The sequence below is a fragment of the Solanum stenotomum genome, chromosome 12 (genome assembly GCF_019186545.1).
Source record: "Solanum stenotomum isolate F172 chromosome 12, ASM1918654v1, whole genome shotgun sequence".
NCBI lineage: Eukaryota > Viridiplantae > Streptophyta > Magnoliopsida > Solanales > Solanaceae > Solanum > Solanum stenotomum.
The window spans coordinates 36052984-36073018 of record NC_064293.1 but is presented as its reverse complement, the minus strand read 5'-3'; the positions used below and the strand labels follow the sequence as shown (position 1 = coordinate 36073018).

Here is a 20035-nt window from a genome sequence, read left to right as displayed (position 1 = left end):
AACGATGGCTCTAATGATCTCTTTGTTCATCAATCCGGGATAGATCTGAATGTTTTCATTGCCTGACTGATGGTGAGGCTGTTGAGTACGAGATTGACTCTGGAAATGATGGTTGTACCAAGGTTGTTGATGTTACTGGCCTAATAGAGCACCAATCTCTTGAGGATCTGGTGGCAACAGTGGCGGAGGTGGCCAAGATGGTGGCTACGGTGGTGGCCGAGATGGTATCTATGGGTACAATGATATAGACAGTGGCTATGGAGGTGGATACGGTGGAGGCGGCGGCTATGATGGCGGAAAAGGTGGTGGAGGAAGAAGTGAGTGTTTTTAGTGTAACGAGTTTGGCCACTTTGCTAGGGAGCGTACCCAAAGTGGAGGTGAGGGCGGCGGTGGTGGACGTTGTGGTGGTGGCCATGCTATATTAATTTATATTTAGAGAAGATTCAGTGAGTGAGAAAAAGAAGAGAAAGAGTGATTTATATAGCCGTTTCTCAAAAGGATACATTTAATTTGGTCAACTAATTATTAAATACATTTGAAAAAAAAATAATTATTGAATTATTGACTAACAATCTATATAGTCAATACTTTTACTAGTTTGCTAAAAACTAAGATTACATAAATTTTGACTAGGAATATTCTCTTAAGGTCTACTAAGTTTACTTATCAAAAGAAATATTTTCATTAATCATAAGTTCATAATCAGTCAACAATACTCAAAGGTAAGTGAATCACTAAAAAGGAAAATTTATTAGTTTAGTTACAGCTTAAAATTCAATAAATAGTCTCTTTAATATTTATTGAATTTTAAATACCTAGGATCGTGGGTCCTTTTTCAAAAAGAAATATGATATTGATATAAATTTTTAAAAAAATTGGACTTATTTAAATTTAATATAGAGTATTTAATTAATCTAATTTTATACTTTTTTTTATGTGTGGTACTTTCTTTGTATTTGTCAGTTGATATGCTCCTCTTTTGGTTATAGATGTAGGTCAAGGTGACTGAATCACGTTAAATTTGAAATATTAAGGTAGATTTTGAATATACTAAACCACTGAACCAACTAGTCTTATGTTCAAGGGATTATATCCTACCTCCAATTTACCTGATCAATACACAATTAAGGAAAACTAATTACACACGACACCCTCATCTTTTGGCTCCCCGATCGAACAATGGAACTAGATAAAAAATTATCCAATTGAAATTCTTATAAAAGATAGAAAAATAATACAACGAAGAAGACATAATCAAAATTTTAAATTTATACAACATTACTTCTATTATCAGGAGATATATGAGAAATAAGAACAGATTTATGTATTACTCCTTGTTTTTCCTTACAAAAAATCAAAAAGGGAAATTAAACTATTTCTTTTAATAAATGTAATGCATGCGATACTTGATAACAAATGCGGATAATTTCACTTGCTCTCTGGCGGAGCAAGTATGCGTTCAAGATTGAGCTCATGATGGAGATTCTTGTTATTTATATTAGGATTTTCTAGGTTATCCTCATTTGATGTCGGAAAATTAAGTTTAGGTTTAAGGTAGTAGTAATACATCCTCGCTGCCTTTTGAAATGTCTTTGTTGCTTCTTCTTTCATGTCATATGTCCCAAGCCAGACACGTACCTTCTGGATGGGGTTTGCAATATCATCTTCGTACTTCTCCTGTGGCCTCTCCCTAACAACCTTATATCGAACATTAGTTGGGGTTACAACCACTGTCACTGTAGCTACAAAGTCATTTTCTAGGTTATCCTCATTTGATATCGGGAAATTAAGTTTGGCTTTATCGCCGTGATACATTCTAGTTGCCTTATCATAAGCCCTTGCGGCTTCTTCTTGTGTATCAAAGGTTCCAAGCTAGACACATACTTTCTAGTTTGTAATATCAGCTTCGTACTTTCCCTGTGGCCTCTTCCTCACACCCCTACATCGAACCTCAGTTGGGGGTTATAACCACCGTCACTATAGCTACAATGAATTTTCTCTCTTTGTCATTTGAAAATATAGAAGGAATTTAATCTGAAAACATAGAAGAAATATTTTGTATACAGAAAAGATTGAGTGGGTGTAAAAAATGATGAAGACTGATTTATAGTTGTTTCTCAAGGGATACATTTGGTCTAGTAATGCATTTTACATGGCATTTGACTTGTTTTTAGTAAAATACATTAAACATCTAAGTTGCTTGAAAATGAAAAAAATTGACTCTTCAATGTCACCACCCAGACCGTCGTGATTGGTACACACACTAACACTCCAGTGGGAGAACCACTACTACAACCCAAAACCAAGCAACTAATCTAAAACTAAGGCATTTAAGTATAAGAAAGCAGAAATAATAGCTAAAAACTGAAGTTCCCATAAACTTCAACAAAAGATCTAACAACTAACAATGTGGAAGAAATAACCTAGAACCTGAAAGTCAATATACCAAAACATTCTAACAATGAACCAAGTCTAAAACAAAAAGGGATGCAACTCCATACTAATGAACTAACTAAAACAAATGTTTAAGTCCGAAAATGGTGGACATAGACGAAAGAGAATTCCATGGCAGCTCGGAAGAATTGGCTCACCCATGAATTTGAAGCGACGATCACTAATCTTCTAAGCGAGGTCTGTCAGCAGCCGCTTGAAGATGCCCTGTACTCAACAAAAATAAGAGCAAATGCAGTATTAGTACACAACCATAATGTACTGGTAGGATCAACGATTATCCCACTAATGTAACATAAACAAGTCAAGACAACAATATAATCACATGTATATATATCACCATATACAATATTATCAACATTTACGAACAACGATCAATTTCACATTTTTATATCTGGTCCTCTCATGGAACCCAAGCCCAACAATTAACATGTCGGAACGTGGCAACCGATCCCATATTTATGCTGAAACGTGGCAACCAGTCCCATTTTTATACCGGAACATGGCAACCTATCCCATTCACACACCACTATCACAATCACAAGTATATCATTAAGATCATACATTTAAGTTATGATTTCATTGCATTCATCAATATCTATCTCATTTACAACAAATGTGATCAACATTGCAACATTCATACATATACTACAAGTATCATAATGAAGCAAAAACAAGCATATATCACACAATCATAGAATCATAACCATCGCCTACCTCGAAACAAGCTTGAAACCCTAAGAAACTTGATCTTCCCCTTTTCGAATTCGTTCCACATGTTATTGGTCTACAAACAATCATAATAACACGGGAATCAACAAACAATGGCTAATTACCCGAAACTATAACAATTCTATGAACCCTAAATCAAACCCATGATCCCAATTATCCAATTAGGGTTGTTTCCACCATAGAATCTATAACAAAATCCTCCCCCATTAATATTCACCCATTCTATTACGTTCTATAAATAGAACAATGGATTCGGTGAGTGAAAAACTTACCTTTAGCCTCAAGAATGGTGGAAAACGAGTAAAAGTTGCCTGGGGTTCGTTCCTTAGCTCTAAAAATTGAAAAGTGTCAGATAAGGTCGTTTAGGGGTTTATTAACGACTTTATTTCGCGTCGGGCCCGCCACAACGGCCACCACCCCGCCACAGCGGCAATAATCCCCGCCAAAGTGGCCAAAACGAAATAGAGAGCTATTTCAAGAATTCCAAAATTCCCATTTCACAACACACCTCTAACCCACGACGCTCAGTAAATATCCTTTACGCTAAGATCGATTCCGGGAGTTCTACTCGCCCGAATTCAATTCTGTAAAGTCGTACGAATTCCTTAACAAGTTATCTAACTACTCATGTAATCAAAATCATAAATGATTCAACCGATTGTTACCAGATTTCCCTACACCTCAAAGACTCTGATTTCGTCCAAATCTGGATAAGGTTGGAAAAATTCTAGATACTACGAAAAAGTTTTTCGGTCCCAAATTTTCCCCGTTGGCTTTTCTATAACGACGGAAACAGGTCGTTACATCTAAACAAAATAGTAGAAATAATAAATCGCATTCTAAATTTATTATTCATTAGGCTACCTGTAAATATTTAAATTAACTTTTTTTTCTAAAGCAAACAAAATAATTCATCCCTTTGAACAAAATATACTCTTAGTTAAATAAATTTTTAATGTTTTATTCTGATAGGTGTGAATGATATATTCAAACTTAATTTTTATCTCTTAATATATGACTTGACATTATAAAATTGCATTTTTATTCATATCTTTTTCTATTTTCCTAATGGACCATACCCCACCCGCCTTCATCAAATAAAGGAAAAATATATATAATTTTTTCCTTCTTGTTTTTTAAATGTTTACTCAAGCCAATAAAATAAGGAGATTTAAAAAAAAGTTTTAAAGAGTTTTTTGGGGAAACACCAATCCATTTACAATTATTGAATTTCATTTGCATTTTGTATTTGATAGGTTAAAACTAAATAAGGTTTTGTAAACCAAAAAAAGAAGAAGAAGAAAAACAGGTTTTGTCAAATGCTAGTAATATTTTTTAATAATAGAATATTTTAACTATGCACAAATAGACTATGTATTGTGCATTTCCTTATTCCATCTTGGGGATTTATTTCCATTCCATCTGGTTATACCTTCTTTCTTACTTATTTGCTTGAGTTGCAAAATGATTATTTTTATAATTAATTGACAAACCAGTTCTGAATTGTATAGGCATAAAAAATCAACAAGAAAAATAGATGAAACAATCTATATATTAAATGTGTATGTATGCACAGTGTAATTAAACAACTCTTTCCTTTACGAATATAATAACCACTAATCAACCCATATCAACACGTAAATTTCCTTATATCAACACGTAAATTTCCTAAAACTATGAAGTTCGATTTGCTCTACAAACATGCTTATAGTTAATGCCAACGATAATGTTGTATAAATTTCATTTTATTAATATGAAGATGTGAGTAGTTTATTCAAAATTTTAAAATATTACATTGATACATGCGATGGAACATAACGGAGAGATGAAGAGATTACGTTTAATAGACATCTGACTCAACTAAGAATATTTTAATTATACATATTTATAATTCATAAGTAGTGAATTTCCTTTCTATTAACATGTTGTAAACTTAAGGCATAATGATCGTCCTCATCACATTCGTAGCAACTGCCACCACCACCTCGGCCACCATGACCACAACCACCGCCACGACGGCCATCATTGCCGGAGTATCTACCACCTCCACCGCCATTGACTTCACTCTGGATACACTCCCTAGAAAAGTGGCCACTTTGCTAGGGAGTGTACCCAGAGTGAAGGCTATGACGGCGCAGGTGGTAGATACTCTGACGGTGATGGACGAGGTGGTGGTGGCCGTGGTGGTGGTGGCAGAGATGGTGGTGGTGGCTGCTACAAGTGTGGTGAGGACAATGATTATGCCTGTGAATGCATCAATGGTGGTCATTGATCATGACTTGAAGTCCTGGCTGCTACCTAAAAAAAATAATTGAAGGAATTTTTGTTTATAGAGAAGACTCAGTGAGTGAAAAAAAGAAGAGAAGTGTGATTTATATAGCTGTTTCTCAAAGGGATACATTTAATTTGGTCCATATATTATTAATTACATTTGGAATGAATTATTGACTAATAATAAATCCCTAATAAATATAGTCAATACTCTTAAGATTACATGAATTTTGACTAGGAAAATTCTCTGAAGGTCCACTAAGTAATTTACTTATCAAAAAGAATATTTTTATTAATCATAAGTTTATAATCAATCAACAATATTCGAAGGTAAGTGAATCAGGAAAATTTATTTTTTTAGTTACAACTTATATAATCTTTGGAAACAATAAATTTTTTAAGAAAATAAGTAAAGGTGACATGTGGTGTAAATGTGTAATTACCTTGTACCTTCGAGTTTTCTTTTCTTCATTTTTTCAATTTCTTGCTTGAATTATTGATATATGACATAAATTGATCTAATGGCTAAGATTTAATTTATCAAAGTAAATCTTTAATCATAATTTATATAATATATACATTACATGCATGTTAGGAAATTAAAGCAATTTCTCTTCCCTCTTGTTTATCTTTCACGCAAGATATTTATATTTCATTCTCATTTTACATTAATTTTGTATCGCATTTTTATTTGAAACTCTCTCTTTAATATTTGCTGAATTTTATATACCTAGGAACATGGGCCCTTTTTGAAAAATAAATAAATTATATTGATACAAAATTAGAAAAGAGTTGGACTTATTTAAATTTGATATAAAGTATTTAATCACTCTAATTTGTACTCCCTCCGTCGACAATTATTTGGCAGGTATACTAAAAATAGATGTCCAAGATTAATTGTCAATTTAAACAATCAAGAAACAATTAATCACCTTTTTCCAATTCTGCCCTTAATGATAGTGTAGTTCAATTGAAAAGTTATGTAGACTTTTGGTATTCTTGGTATAATAGGGTTATATTAGTCAAATTACACCTTCTATTAAATTTTCCTTGAGGGGTGTGCATGACCTTACCCTGACAAACATTGTGGACGGAGGGAGTACTTTTTTGTGTGTGGTACTTTCTTTTGTATTTGTCGATGTCAGTTAATATGCTTCTCTTTTATATATGGATGTAGGTCAATGTGACTGAATCACATTTAATTTGAAACATTAAAATAGATTTTGAATATGTTAAATCATTGAACGAACTAGTCTTGTGTTCAAGAGATTATATCCTACCTCTGATTATACGATCAATACATAATTAAGGAAAACTAATTACACACGGCTCCCTCATCTTTTGGCTTCCCGATCGAACAATGCAATCAAATAAAATTTTATCCAACTAAGTGTTATACCCCATTTTAATTGGGTCAAATAGTGTACAACATATTGGTGATTCCTAAATAAATTAAATAACTTAAAGATTCGCCAACTAATTAGGGCACCTAATATGGTTAAATAATGTCTAAAGTTATCTCAATTTTAAGGTCTTACTAAACATAAGATTCTAGGTAAGGGTTCAACTAATCTAAAGGAAAGGTATTAAGTATCTTTTAAGATCCATTAAAAATGGTTAACCGACTGGACTTGACTAATTATATAGGCTAAGTGTGAAGATGTAAAAATTATGTGTTAAAGCTAAGTATTAGAAAACTTTGAAGTCGATGATTGAAACAATATTTTATAAAGGTTTTTTTTATTTTTGTTGAAAGTGAACTGAAGCCAAAAGGATTTTATATTTGTAAAACTTTTATTTGTTTGAAACAAAGAAGACCCATTTGAACTTAAGAAGAGATTGAAAACATTTATCAAAATTAAAGCATGAGAAGTAGTAAAGAAAAAAAAAAACAGGGTGAACTTGACTGATTTCAAAGAACTTCTATATCATAAAAGTAAAGGCGTCGGCAAATTAACTGATTTGAAGAGTAAGGCAGACCGTGTTTCAAACTAATATAGTAATATACAACAACTCTTTCATATTGTGTTATTTAACAAATTCGAAGCTATTCGAGAGAATTAGTTGTCGTTAGAATACTCGAAACATTAAACGTCATACACAACAAGTAACAAATGTAAATAACACACAGTTAGTTAGTTAAGAGTAAATAAAAACACATAATAAATACGCAAAACTTATTTAACAAGAATAGAGAAAGGAATGTCCGTCACTTCCTCCTAATTCGTAGTTCATTTATGTTCGGATGGAGTTTCTAGGAAGCGATATCCACAAACAAAGATGCAGATGCACGTTTAAGGTCTCGTGGTAACATTGAGTCTTAAAATGAGACTCTTCAACTTCGGTGGTTTACATGCCAAACAAAGAAAAGAACATGAAAAAGTTAAAGAGAGTGATTTAATTCTCAAAAGTGTATATAAAGTAAGTAGACAAAGCTACAACAAATAATTTAAAAATTAAGCAACTCCATACCATTCATAACACAACACAATGTTTTTTAACACAACACAATTAATCTGGAAACCATGCCTTTTGTTTCCATGATCAATTTGACAAAGGTAAATCATTATAGTATCCTAAAGATGCAATATTATGACATGATCAAAAGAAGAAGGGACTTTGACTAAGCTACTACAACTTTTCAAGAATCAATAGAGTCACATTTAAACCATAATCTTAGCCAAAATAAAAATATTAAGCTAATTAACTAGCTTAAACATGGTAAATAATCACATACCTAATGTTTAACTTTAAGCAAATAATTAACAGAAGTACAAAACAATCTTTTAGCTAACAGATTTCGACAAATATTCAAGAGTTTAGAACTCCTCTTTTTTTTTATGATTAAACATAAGGTTGTGCTGCAATAATAGTTTAAGTACGCATGATTCATAATAGTATTTCTAAAATTAATACCAACTTTCAAACTAGAACTATTACAGAGAATTAAGCAGCAACTTATATGTATTACTTATAAAATTCAAACAAAGCAAACAGACTAATGTTACCTTCATAGTTTCCATACATCAATAAATCCTAACATCACTGCCATGGCTGAGATAGGGAGCGAAATCTGGAGAGAATAGGAAAGGAGGAAAAAGATAAGGAACTAAGAAACTTGAAATAAAGTAACGACAATCATCTTAAAGAGGACGACAATGAAATAAGAATATTGGTGTTGATATATAATACATTAGTAATTTTAATAAATAGTGAAAACGATAACAGTAATAATAAGAATAATAATAATAATATAGTAATAAATAAAAAAATAGTAGTGAAGTATACAGTATTACATTTATTAAAATTTTAGAAGCACAAGGAAATAAATTAATAGAAAGGAGGAACAAAATTGAGTCAATACTAAGATTCTTATAAAAGACAAAAAAAAATACAACGAAGAAGACATAATTAAATTTCAAAATTAATACATTACTTCTATCATCAGAAGATGTATGAGAAATGAAAAAAGATTTAGAATTTTCTAGGTTATCCTCATTTGACATTGAAAAATTAATTTGGGCTTTAGGACTACGATACATCCTCGCCGCTTTATCACATGCTCTTGCTGCCTCTTCTTTCGTATCAAAGGTCTCAAGCCATGCACGTACCTTCTGGATGAGATTTGTAATATCAGCTACGTACTTCCCCTTTGATTTCTTCCTTACACCCCCATATCGAACCTCAATTGGTTACAATTGTTGTTGTCATAGCTGTAACGCTGTTTTCTCTCACTACCATCTAAAAATATTGAATGAATTTTATCTGAAAATATAGAAGGAATATTTTGTATATAGAGAGACTCGGTGAGTTAAAAAAAAGACTGGTTTAGCCGTTTTGCAGGGGGATACATTTTCTTCTCTAGTAATGAATTTACAAGGAATTTGAGTTGTTTTAGTAAAATACATTGTACATATAATTAAGTTGCTTGAAAATGAAATTTGTGACTTTTCTAAATAAAATAGTAGGAATAATAAATCTCATTCCAAGCTCATTACTCGTTAGGTTACCTGTAAATATTTTGGGGTGATATTTTTTAATTCATTTGTCAAATAAAAAATAGGTAATAAATACTAAATTGAGTTATTTTTCAAAACAAAAAATATTCATCCCTTGAACCAAATACATTCTTAGTTAAGCAATATTTTTATGTTTTATTTTGATAGGTGTGAATGATATATTCACATTTAATTTAATTTTATCTCTTAATACACGACTAACATTATAAAATTGCATGTTTTATTAAGTATCTTTTTCTATTTTTCCCACGGACAACGCCCCACCCACCCTCATCAAATAAAGGGAAAAAATATATAATTTTTTCCTTCTTGTTTTTTATATGTTTACTCAAGTTAATAAAAATAAGGAGATCCAAAAAAGAGTTTTAAAGATTTTTTGGGGAAACACTAATCCATTTAAAAATATTAAATTTCATTTGCATTTTGTATGTGATAAGTTAAAACAAAATAAGATTTGTAAAAAAAAAAAAGGTTTCGTATAATTACAAGTAATATTTTTTAATAATTGAATATCTTAACTATGCGCAAGTAGACTATTATTATGCATTTCCTAATTCAATTTTGAGGATTACATTTCCATTATGTTTGCTCTACTTGATGGTGTTACCTTCTTTCTTACTTATTTGTTTGAGTTGCAAAATGATTTTTATAATTAAAAGAGGTGATTTTCCTTTTTCTTTTTTTGATTAAAAGAGCTGAGTACTATAGTTAGTCTCGTGGTGACTTTAGTAGTTGTTTGTTTGATTAACTATATGACTACTAATTCTTTTTGATGATCTAAAATTCAATAAAAATAAATAAGAGTTTACTAGACATAATTAAGTTTCTAAATTATTAGCATGTTTCGATGTTATCCTCATTTGTTGGCGGAAAATTAAGTTTGGCTTTAGGGTCATGAAACATCCTTGCTCATGTATCATAGGTCCTTGCATCTTCTTCCGATTTTTGAAAGTACCAAGCTAGACCGTACCTTCAGGATGGGATTTGTAATCTCAGCTCCATATGTCCCCCACGACCTCTTTCTTACACCTTTATACCGCACCTCGTTTGGTGGTACAATCACTGCTACCGCCGCCACATCGCTGTTATTTTTCTTTGCTATTTGAATAAAAAAAGAAAAATTTATATATAGAGAAGACTCAGTGAGTGAAAAGAGAAGAGGGAGAGTGCTTTATATAGTCATTTTTCATGGAATACATTTAATTTGGTCCACTAATTAGTATTTACATTCGGAAAATAATTATTGAATTGTCGACTAAGATTACGTGAATTTTTACTAGAAAAATTCTCTTAAGGTCCTCTAAGTTTGCTGATCAGAAAGAATATTTTCACTAATCATAAGTTTAAAATCAATCAACAATACTCAAAGGTAAGTGAATCACTAAAAGAGAAATTTATTAATTTAGTTACAACATAATCTTTAGTTATAACAATATTTTTTTTAAAAATAAGTAAGGTGACATGTGGTGTAACCTTGTATCTTCGTGTTATGGTTTAAATCAATGTTATATTCTTTTTATTATTTTCAAGTTCTTGTTTAGATTAAAAATCGATGACATGTGTTAAATTTAATAGCTAAGATTTAATTGATTAATTAAAATAAATCCTTAATCATGATTTGTATAATAAAAACATTATATGTTAGGGAAAAAGATATCTCTTCCTTCTTTTTTATCTTTCACGCAGAATATTTTTTTCATTCCCATTTTATGTTATTTTTATGTGAAACTTTCTCTTTTTAACATTTATTGAATTTTAAATACCCATGAACACGGGCTTTAAAAAAAATACATTATATTGATATAAAATTAGAGAAGAACATCACATTATTCATTTATATTAAAAACACATTTTCCATGAGAAGTCAAAAGATAATAGAATACTTGGTATAGTATGACAAAATCCCATGTAATATAGTACGTGCTAGTTTGCTACTTTAGCTGAACTGAAAGACAAAACAGTTTCTCTCAATTATTAGTATATTTCGATGTTATCCTCATTTGTCGGCGGAAAATTAAGTCTGGCTTTAGGATCGTGATACATCCTTGCTGATGTATCATAGGCCCTTGCAGCTTCTTCCTATTTTTGAAAGTATCAATTCAGACACATACTTTTTGGATGGGGTTTATAATCTCAGCTACATACGTCCCCCACGACCTCTTTTTTACATCTTTATATCGCACTTCGTTTGGTGGTACAATCACTGCTATCGCCGTCACTTCGCTGTTATTTTTCTTTGCCATTTGAAAAAACAAAAAAAAAAAAATTGTATATAAAGAAGACTCAGCGAGTGAAAAGAGAAGAGGGAGAGTTATTTGTATAGTCATTTCTCATGGGATACATTTAATTTGGTCCAATTATTTACATTCGAAAAAATAATTATTGAATTGTTGACTACGATTACGTGAACTTTTACTAAAAAAATTCTCTTAAGGTCCTCTAAGTTTGCTTATCAAAAAGAATATTTTCAGTAATCATAAGTTTAAAACCAATCAACAATACTCAAAGGTAAGTGAACCACTAAAAGAGAAATTTATTAATTTAGTTACAACATAATCTTTAGTAATAACAATATTTTTTAAAAAAATAAGTAAGGTGACATGTGGTGTAACCTTGTACCTTCGTGTTATGGTTTAAATCAATGTTCTATTCTTTTTTATTTTTTTCAAGTTCTTGTTTAGATTAAAAATCGATGACATATGTTAAGTTTAATGGCTAAGATTTAATTGATTAATTAAAATAAATCCTTAATCATGATTTTATATAATAAAAACATTATATGTTAGGGAAAAAAAATATCTCTTCTTTTTTTTTTATCTTTCACGCAGGAAATTTTTTTCATTCTGTTATCTTTTATTGCATTTTTATTTGAAACTTTCTCTTTTTAACATTTGTTGAATTTTAAATACCCATGAACATGGGTTTTTTTTGTTTTAAAAAATACATTATATTGATATAAAATTAGAAAAGAATATCACATTAATCATTCATATTAAAAACACATTTTTCACAAGAAGTCAAAAGATAATAGAAAACTTGGTATAGTAATGACAAAATCCCACGTAATATAGTACGTGTTAATTTGCTACTTTAGCTAAAACTGAAAGACAAAACAGCTTCTCTCAATCCACAAGGTTCCGTCATGTATTTTCCTTTTCCGATCAAACAACCAAACAAAAATTCATCAAACAAAAATTGGAAGCGGCAGAAAAATAGAATGAAGACGACGGAAATTTTCTAAATTAATATTATTGAAGATACATATACTAATATTGAAATGGTTACAACATGCCACATTCCTATTTACAAAAACATTTTTTAAAAAGGTAGAATTTATTTTTTCTTATAGAAACCATCCACCCTGACTTTCACCTTGTATAATAATGGAGGCATGCGACCTTCGATCACATGCTTCCTGGTGGTGCAAGGCTGAGCTCAAGATTTGGAGGCTCAGCACTAGCGGTTCGAGGCTGAACGGGGCCGACACCCATGAAATCTAGAGTCTCCTTTTGGCTGCTCATCTTTGGATCCGGAAGTATTACTCCAGCTTTCATTAAAGTCTCCAATAAGTCCTTATCACATTCCGTTGACATGACAACAGAAGTTCCTGTAACCGTCTTAAAACGACGAAACTCATTAGGATTTTGATTAAGCAATGAAAAACTCACCGCATCGCTGCTTGATCTAGAAGATGATGCGATATTATTTCTGCTCTGATTTGGAAGGATATGATCACTCATGACATTATTATGATTAATTTTGCAAAGAAAATCTCTGGTGGTGGTTTGAAGGTAATCCTTAGATACTGGTGGAAAATTAGTTTTGAATTTCCTTGCTGCAGTATCATAAGCCCTGGCAGCTTCCTCGGCAGTATTAAAAGATCCGAGCCAGATATTTCTCCTCTGATCGGGATACCTGATTTCAGCTGTGTAGCTGCCGCATGGCAGCTTCCACACACCCTTAAAATGTACCTCGTCATCATCATCTAAGTTAACTATTGCCTTATCATTTTTCTGTTGCATCATCTGAAAAATGGAAGTAACTTTTTTATACGAAGAAAAGAATGAGCGAACAAAAAAGGAAGAGAGAGAGAGCCTAGCTAGTAAGATTTTATTTCTTTTTGGTAAAGAGAAGAATGAGTGAACAAAGAGGATGAGGAAACTAGTTTATATAAACATCTCTTAAGAATTATTTTAATTTTTTTTTTGCGAAGAGAAGAATATAAGTGAATAGAGAAGGAAGAGGGAGAGTGATTTATATAGATGACTCTGAAGGGTGATTTGTGAGTTGTTTTGGAAAATATATAAAAAAAAATTAAAATTAGAGGCATTTTGATGTCATGTGGAGAGTGACACATACATATTTGTATCTTTCAGCTCTTGTGAAACTACAAGTCCGGTTGTCTTCTTCTATTTTACTACATGCCACACCCTCCTTCACATAAAAAGATAGCTAAAAAAATTTCCTTTGGTTATTTGTTCTTTTTGTTCTTATATAGAAAAATCATCAAAATGTCCTTAAATAGTATGAAATTAAATTAAAATGGTTTCCATAATACTTAAGTCCAAATATATTTTTATTATGATTTAATTAGATCAAAATCTGCTTTTTCTTAGTAAAAATAAATTTTCTTGATAAAAATATTGTGAAAAATCCAAAATGCAATAGGATAAAGAGTATTGTGAAAAAGAAAAAATACAATATATTTATTAGCCAAAAAAATTATATTTTTTACCCAATTAAGTAATAATAGACCTATTTTTGGATTAAATTACTTGTAGCAAGGACATTTTAAACTAAACAATTCACGAAGGACATTTTTGTTCAATTTAACATAATTTAAGGATATTTTTTTTACACTTTTCCATTTATTTTTCTATTTTTACTCTACTCGAGAATATGAGTAAGGATAACGATGAGGCAGGTTGAGCTTAACCTTTAAAATTTTTAATCCACCCCACTTCACCCTATCCCGCATAACATTTTTTTTCATTTTCAACCCGCTCCACCCCGCCCCGCATAGACTCGCTCAGCATAAACCCCACCCCCATAATTTTTTAATATTTTCTTTTTCTAGTTAAGTTTGATATTAAAAATAAAATTCATAAATATAAATTCATTTTTTCATTAAGTTTTATTAATTTCTTAGGAAAGTGACTTAAAATTTTATTTTTAGAGGTCAATTGGGAAACATGTAAGAAATTGTATTATTGTTTATTGAATCATCTTCATTTATTATCTTGAATAGTTTAGTTGCTTTAAAGAAATAATCTTAATAAATAATGATCTATCACTCTTATAACATATAAAAACTAAAATTAAGTTTGAACCCACATAAAATATCATATACCCGTAACCCGCCCCGCCTCACATTAGTTTTAAAAAAACTCACTTCAACCCACCCCGCACAACTTTAAACCCGCTCCACCCCGCATAGCCTTAAATTTTGTGATAGGCAATTTAATACGTTAAATTAAAGTAAGGTTCAATTTAATATTTTTTTTTATAATAGAATATTTTGTCTATGCATAAATAATGTGTTATATGTACGACAAGTATAATCGTTAATTAAGTTAGCGCCGTAAATTACATACTATATATACGATGAATATAACCGTTATTTCAGTTTAATAAAGTGTATACTTATTATTATATTATATAGAGGCGGAGCTAGGTGGGGATTCGTGGGTTCGAATGAACCCACAAGCTTTTTCATAGACTCTATTTGTAATAAAAAAAATTATAAATATATATGTATATTAACTTGTGAACCCCTAATAAAATTGNATATATACGATGAATATAATCGTTATTTCAGTTTAATAAAGTGTATACTTATTATTATATTATATAGAGGCGGAGCTAGGTGGGGATTCGTGGGTTCGAATGAACCCACAAGCTTTTTCATAGACTCTATTTGTAATAAAAAAAATTATAAATATATATGTATATTAACTTGTGAACCCCTAATAAAATTGATTGATAGCTTAGTGTAAGAAAGGGTGGTGAAAATGTTTTTCATTTCCTTTTCAAAAGAAAACATCTTTTGCAATATTTTTCTCTTCTGCCCTAAAATTTGGAACCCCCAAACTCCTACTCATGATTCTGCCTCTGATATCATAATAAGCTAACATAAATTATTAGCTCTGTTCGTTTAGTTTTAATTTTTTTTTTTTAGAAATAATGCAATAGCCAACAAATATAATTGATTTTTAGAAATAAAACTCTAGGGTTAAGTAAAATAAGACTTGTTAAAAAGTTTTACGACATGTTAGTAGAAAGGGAATCCATTACTTATTATTATCTATTATAAACAAGACTAGATAATCTTTATTTAGTCGGAATTTCTAAGCCACAAAAAATGAAAAAGTTCTTAAGACTGCATAATTTAGTTAACAGACACAAATTTGTTTTGATATGTTTATAGTTTAATTACATTTAGCTACATTTTTTGCATATCAATTACAATAATACATAGAAATAAAATATGATGATGCAAATAGCCATTTTAAATAGTTATCAACATTCATTTTGGAAAAATGATTATTTAATGATTAACTTATGGTAGTTATATTCAAACTAGTTATGTCAAAGCAAAAATTACGTGAATTTTGTCAAGGTCCACTAAGTTTACTTGCCAAAAAATGTTTTTATTAAACATAACCAAACAAATATATTTAAAGGTAAGTGAATCACTAAAAAAAAAGTCTATCAAAAGAAAAATCACTCAAAAGGAGATTTAGTAGTCTAATTACGACATAATGTGTAGTAACAATGATTTATTAGTACACAGTACACTTGTGAAATTATACTAAATATTATTGATTTAAAAATAAGAGAAGTGACACGTCAATGCTCGTCAGCTGAAGTCGGCAATAACTTGTTTGAAAGAGTTGTTCCACTCTAGTCAAATGATAAATATTTATTTTTGTATCTAACTGCATGTCTTTTTGTCTTATTTATTTCTTAAACATGACACACGTCGTTCTTATACATTAAAGCAACATTTCTTTATATACATAATAATTTTTGTTTCTTTTTTAATTAAAAAATAAAAAAAAATATGGCTATGCTCAAATTTTTGTTTTCTTTTCTCAAAACTTTTTCCTTTTAACCGTGACAGTGGAACAAACTCTTTATTTGACATCGCAATTATTATTTAAAGAAAAATTAATCAAAACGTCCGTAAATTATTATTGCAAAAGATATTACACTTCATATCTACTAAGTATTTGATTATAAAAATACTGGAACATAATCGAGGGCCATATTATTTGTATGTTCTATATATATATTTTCAATTAAAAAATTATGCTGTGTATTTTTAATGGTCAAATCTTTCTTATAAGTAAGTGTGAAATCATTTTTTAACCCACTTGAATAGTGATACTTAACCTGCTTGAATTAGTTAATAATGTGTTTTTTTTTAAAATACAATATGTTTATTAGCACAAGGGCATGTTTGATCCAATAAATATACTTTTGGACCAAATTATTAACATTAAGGAACATTTTAAAATTAAACTATTAACGGAGATCATTTTTGTTCAATTTAACATAATTTAAAAAGATTATTTTAACTTATTTTCTTTTTTACTCCATTCAGGAAAATAAGGAGATCCAAAAATGTTTTTTAAGGGTTTTTGTGGGGAACACCAATCAACTTATAAATATTGAATTGTATTTGTATTTTGTAGTTGATAGGTTAAATAAGGTTTTATCTATCTAATATTTATCAATAATAGAATATTTTTTCTATGGTTAATTAAGTAGATTGCCTACTATATATACTATAAATAAAATCGTTAATTTAGTTGACGCAGTAAATTACATATTATATATATAAGATAAATATAACTGTTGTTTCAGTTTAATAAAAAATATGTATATATATTGTTTTACGTTGGTGTTATCTAATCAATAAAAATATATTTCTTTTAAGGTTATATGCATATAGCTATTCAGAAAATAATTAACTAAATATTATAATAAACTAACATAAATTATCATAACTTCCCTTGTTAGAGTTTCAAAAGTTTTAGGAATAATGCAATATAGCCAACAAATATCGTGTTTTCAAAACAAAAATTCTAGGGTTAAATAAAATTAGATTCGTTAAAAAGTTTACAACATATTAGCAAAAAGGAAATTCATTACTTTCTAATTATAAACATTACAAAATAATCTTAATTTAGTCTGAATTCCTAAAACCCATAACAAAAAAGTTTTTCAATTGGTCATTTTATAAACAGAAATAACTTNCACTTGAATAGTGATACTTAACCTGCTTGAATTAGTTAATAATGTGTTTTTTTTTTTTCAAATACAATATGTTTTTTAGCAAAAGGGCATGTTTGATCCAATACTTTTGGACCAAATTATTAACATTAAGGAACATTTTAAAATTAAACTATTAACGGAGATCATTTTTGTTCAATTTAACATAATTTAAAAAGATTATTTTAACTTGCTTTTCTTTTTTACTCCATTCAGGAAAATAAGGAGATCCAAAAATGTTTTTTAAGGGTTTTTGTGGGGAACACCAATCAACTTATAAATATTGAATTGTATTTGTATTTTGTAGTTGATAGGTTAAATAAGGTTTTATCTATCTAATATTTATCAATAATAGAATATTTTTTCTATGGTTAATTAAGTAGATTGCCTACTATATATACTATAAATAAAATCGTTAATTTAGTTGACGCAGTAAATTACATATTATATATATAAGATAAATATAACTGTTGTTTCAGTTTAATAAAAAATATGTATATATATTGTTTTACGTTGGTGTTATCTAATCAATAAAAATATATTTCTTTTAAGGTTATATGCATATAGCTATTCAGAAAATAATTAACTAAATATTATAATAAACTAACATAAATTATCATAACTTCCCTTGTTAGAGTTTCAAAAGTTTTAGGAATAATGCAATATAGCCAACAAATATCGTGTTTTCAAAACAAAAATTCTAGGGTTAAATAAAATTAGATTCGTTAAAAAGTTTACAACATATTAGCAAAAAGGAAATTCATTACTTTCTAATTATAAACATTACAAAATAATCTTAATTTAGTCTGAATTCCTAAAACCCATAACAAAAAAGTTTTTCAATTGGTCATTTTATAAACAGAAATAACTTTGTATTGATATTTTTATAGTTTATCTTTACCTACATTTTGGCATATCAATTACAATAAAATATAGAACCAAAATATAATGATGCAAGCATGACATACTAATTTTTCAAAGGCGTGACACCTAAAAACTCATCAGCTGAAGTCGGCAATAACTTATTTTAAAAAAAGTTCCTTGTGTGATCAAATGACAATTAAGGATCCATTTTTGTAACTGACTGCATGTCTTTTTGTTTTTTCCTATATTTTTCACACAACACGTGTATTTTTACAAATTAAAACCATTTTCTTATATAAATTTCAAATTAAAAAAATGGATGGCTAAATTAAAACAGATGTCTTATAAGGTTTTTCCATTAGGATATACTTTTAAAGATAAATTCTATTTGCATATTAATCTGATAAAAGTATAACTTTGTCGATACAACATGAATAATTCGATTTTGGACTCTATTTATGAGATCTATTATTTATTGTGCATATTGTTATTATTACTACTAGAATAATTAAATATTTTGAGTAAATCGTCAAAAAGCCAAATCGCAAAATAATATACTCCTACTAAAGTTTCTACTCTCTCCAGGTAGCCCAGCCAAAGTACTTTATATGTACATAAGAGGATGAGAAAATTAGATACAGAGATGAAAGAGAACGTTAAATATTATGAATGTGTTTGGCGGGAAGAAAGCCTTAAATATTTTGAAAAATGTTTTTCAAATCAACTTATTTTCCTTAAATGACTTCCCTTAAAAAAAAGTTAGGAAAACATTTTCCAAAATCATTTTAAACTACACACCTCAACTTTCTATCCTAACTTAAGTCTTGGGTATCGATTCTCAATACTAATCCTAGATTCTATTCCTAATTCTCAATTTGAGACCCAAATCTTGACCTCGATTCAAGTCTCAACTCTCGAGTTCCGAATTGAATCGAAGTTGGATCTCGAGTTAAAATTAGAGGTCGAATTTCGGATCAAGTGACGGATCTCGGGTCAAGATCGGGATCGGGGTTGAGTCTCGACTTGGGTGTCGAGGTCAAATTTCAGGATCAGAGTCGTCGACTGTCGGGGTCGGAGTGGTTCTTGGATTAGGGTTAGGTATCGAGGTCGAGTCTCGAGTTGGGGTCAAGGACATGTCTCAAGTCGAGGTCGTGGTCAGGTCTCGGGTCGGGTGTCAAGATCGAGATTGAGGTCGCATCGGGTCTCGAGTCAGGTGTTGGGATCGAGGTCAGGTCTCGGGTCGGGTGTTTGGTTGGTGAGTGGTAAAGTTTTTCATTCATCAATCATACACTAGAAAATATTTTCCACTCACCAACCAAATATGAGAAAATAAGTTAGAAACCAACTTATTTTCCAATAAAACATTTTCCTTCATACCAAACACATCCTACAATTTGAATAATTTTCTTCCTACTAATACG

The 20035-nt window shown here is 30.0% G+C and overlaps 1 protein-coding gene and 1 pseudogene across 1 annotated transcript in view; one reads left to right on the top strand and one right to left on the bottom strand.

The window, feature by feature from the left end:
* On the top strand, nt 1–5455 carry LOC125847396 (glycine-rich protein 2-like; annotated as a pseudogene).
* Nucleotides 5456–12877: 7422 nt separating this feature from the next.
* The window catches only part of LOC125847395 (ethylene-responsive transcription factor ERF098-like), an 8647-nt gene continuing 1489 nt past the window's right edge, over nt 12878–20035 (bottom strand). Inside the window, exon 2 of the mRNA XM_049527022.1 lies at nt 12878–13498. Within this exon, the coding sequence (XP_049382979.1) occupies nt 12878–13498 (621 nt within the window). The remainder of the gene's footprint in view (nt 13499–20035) is intronic.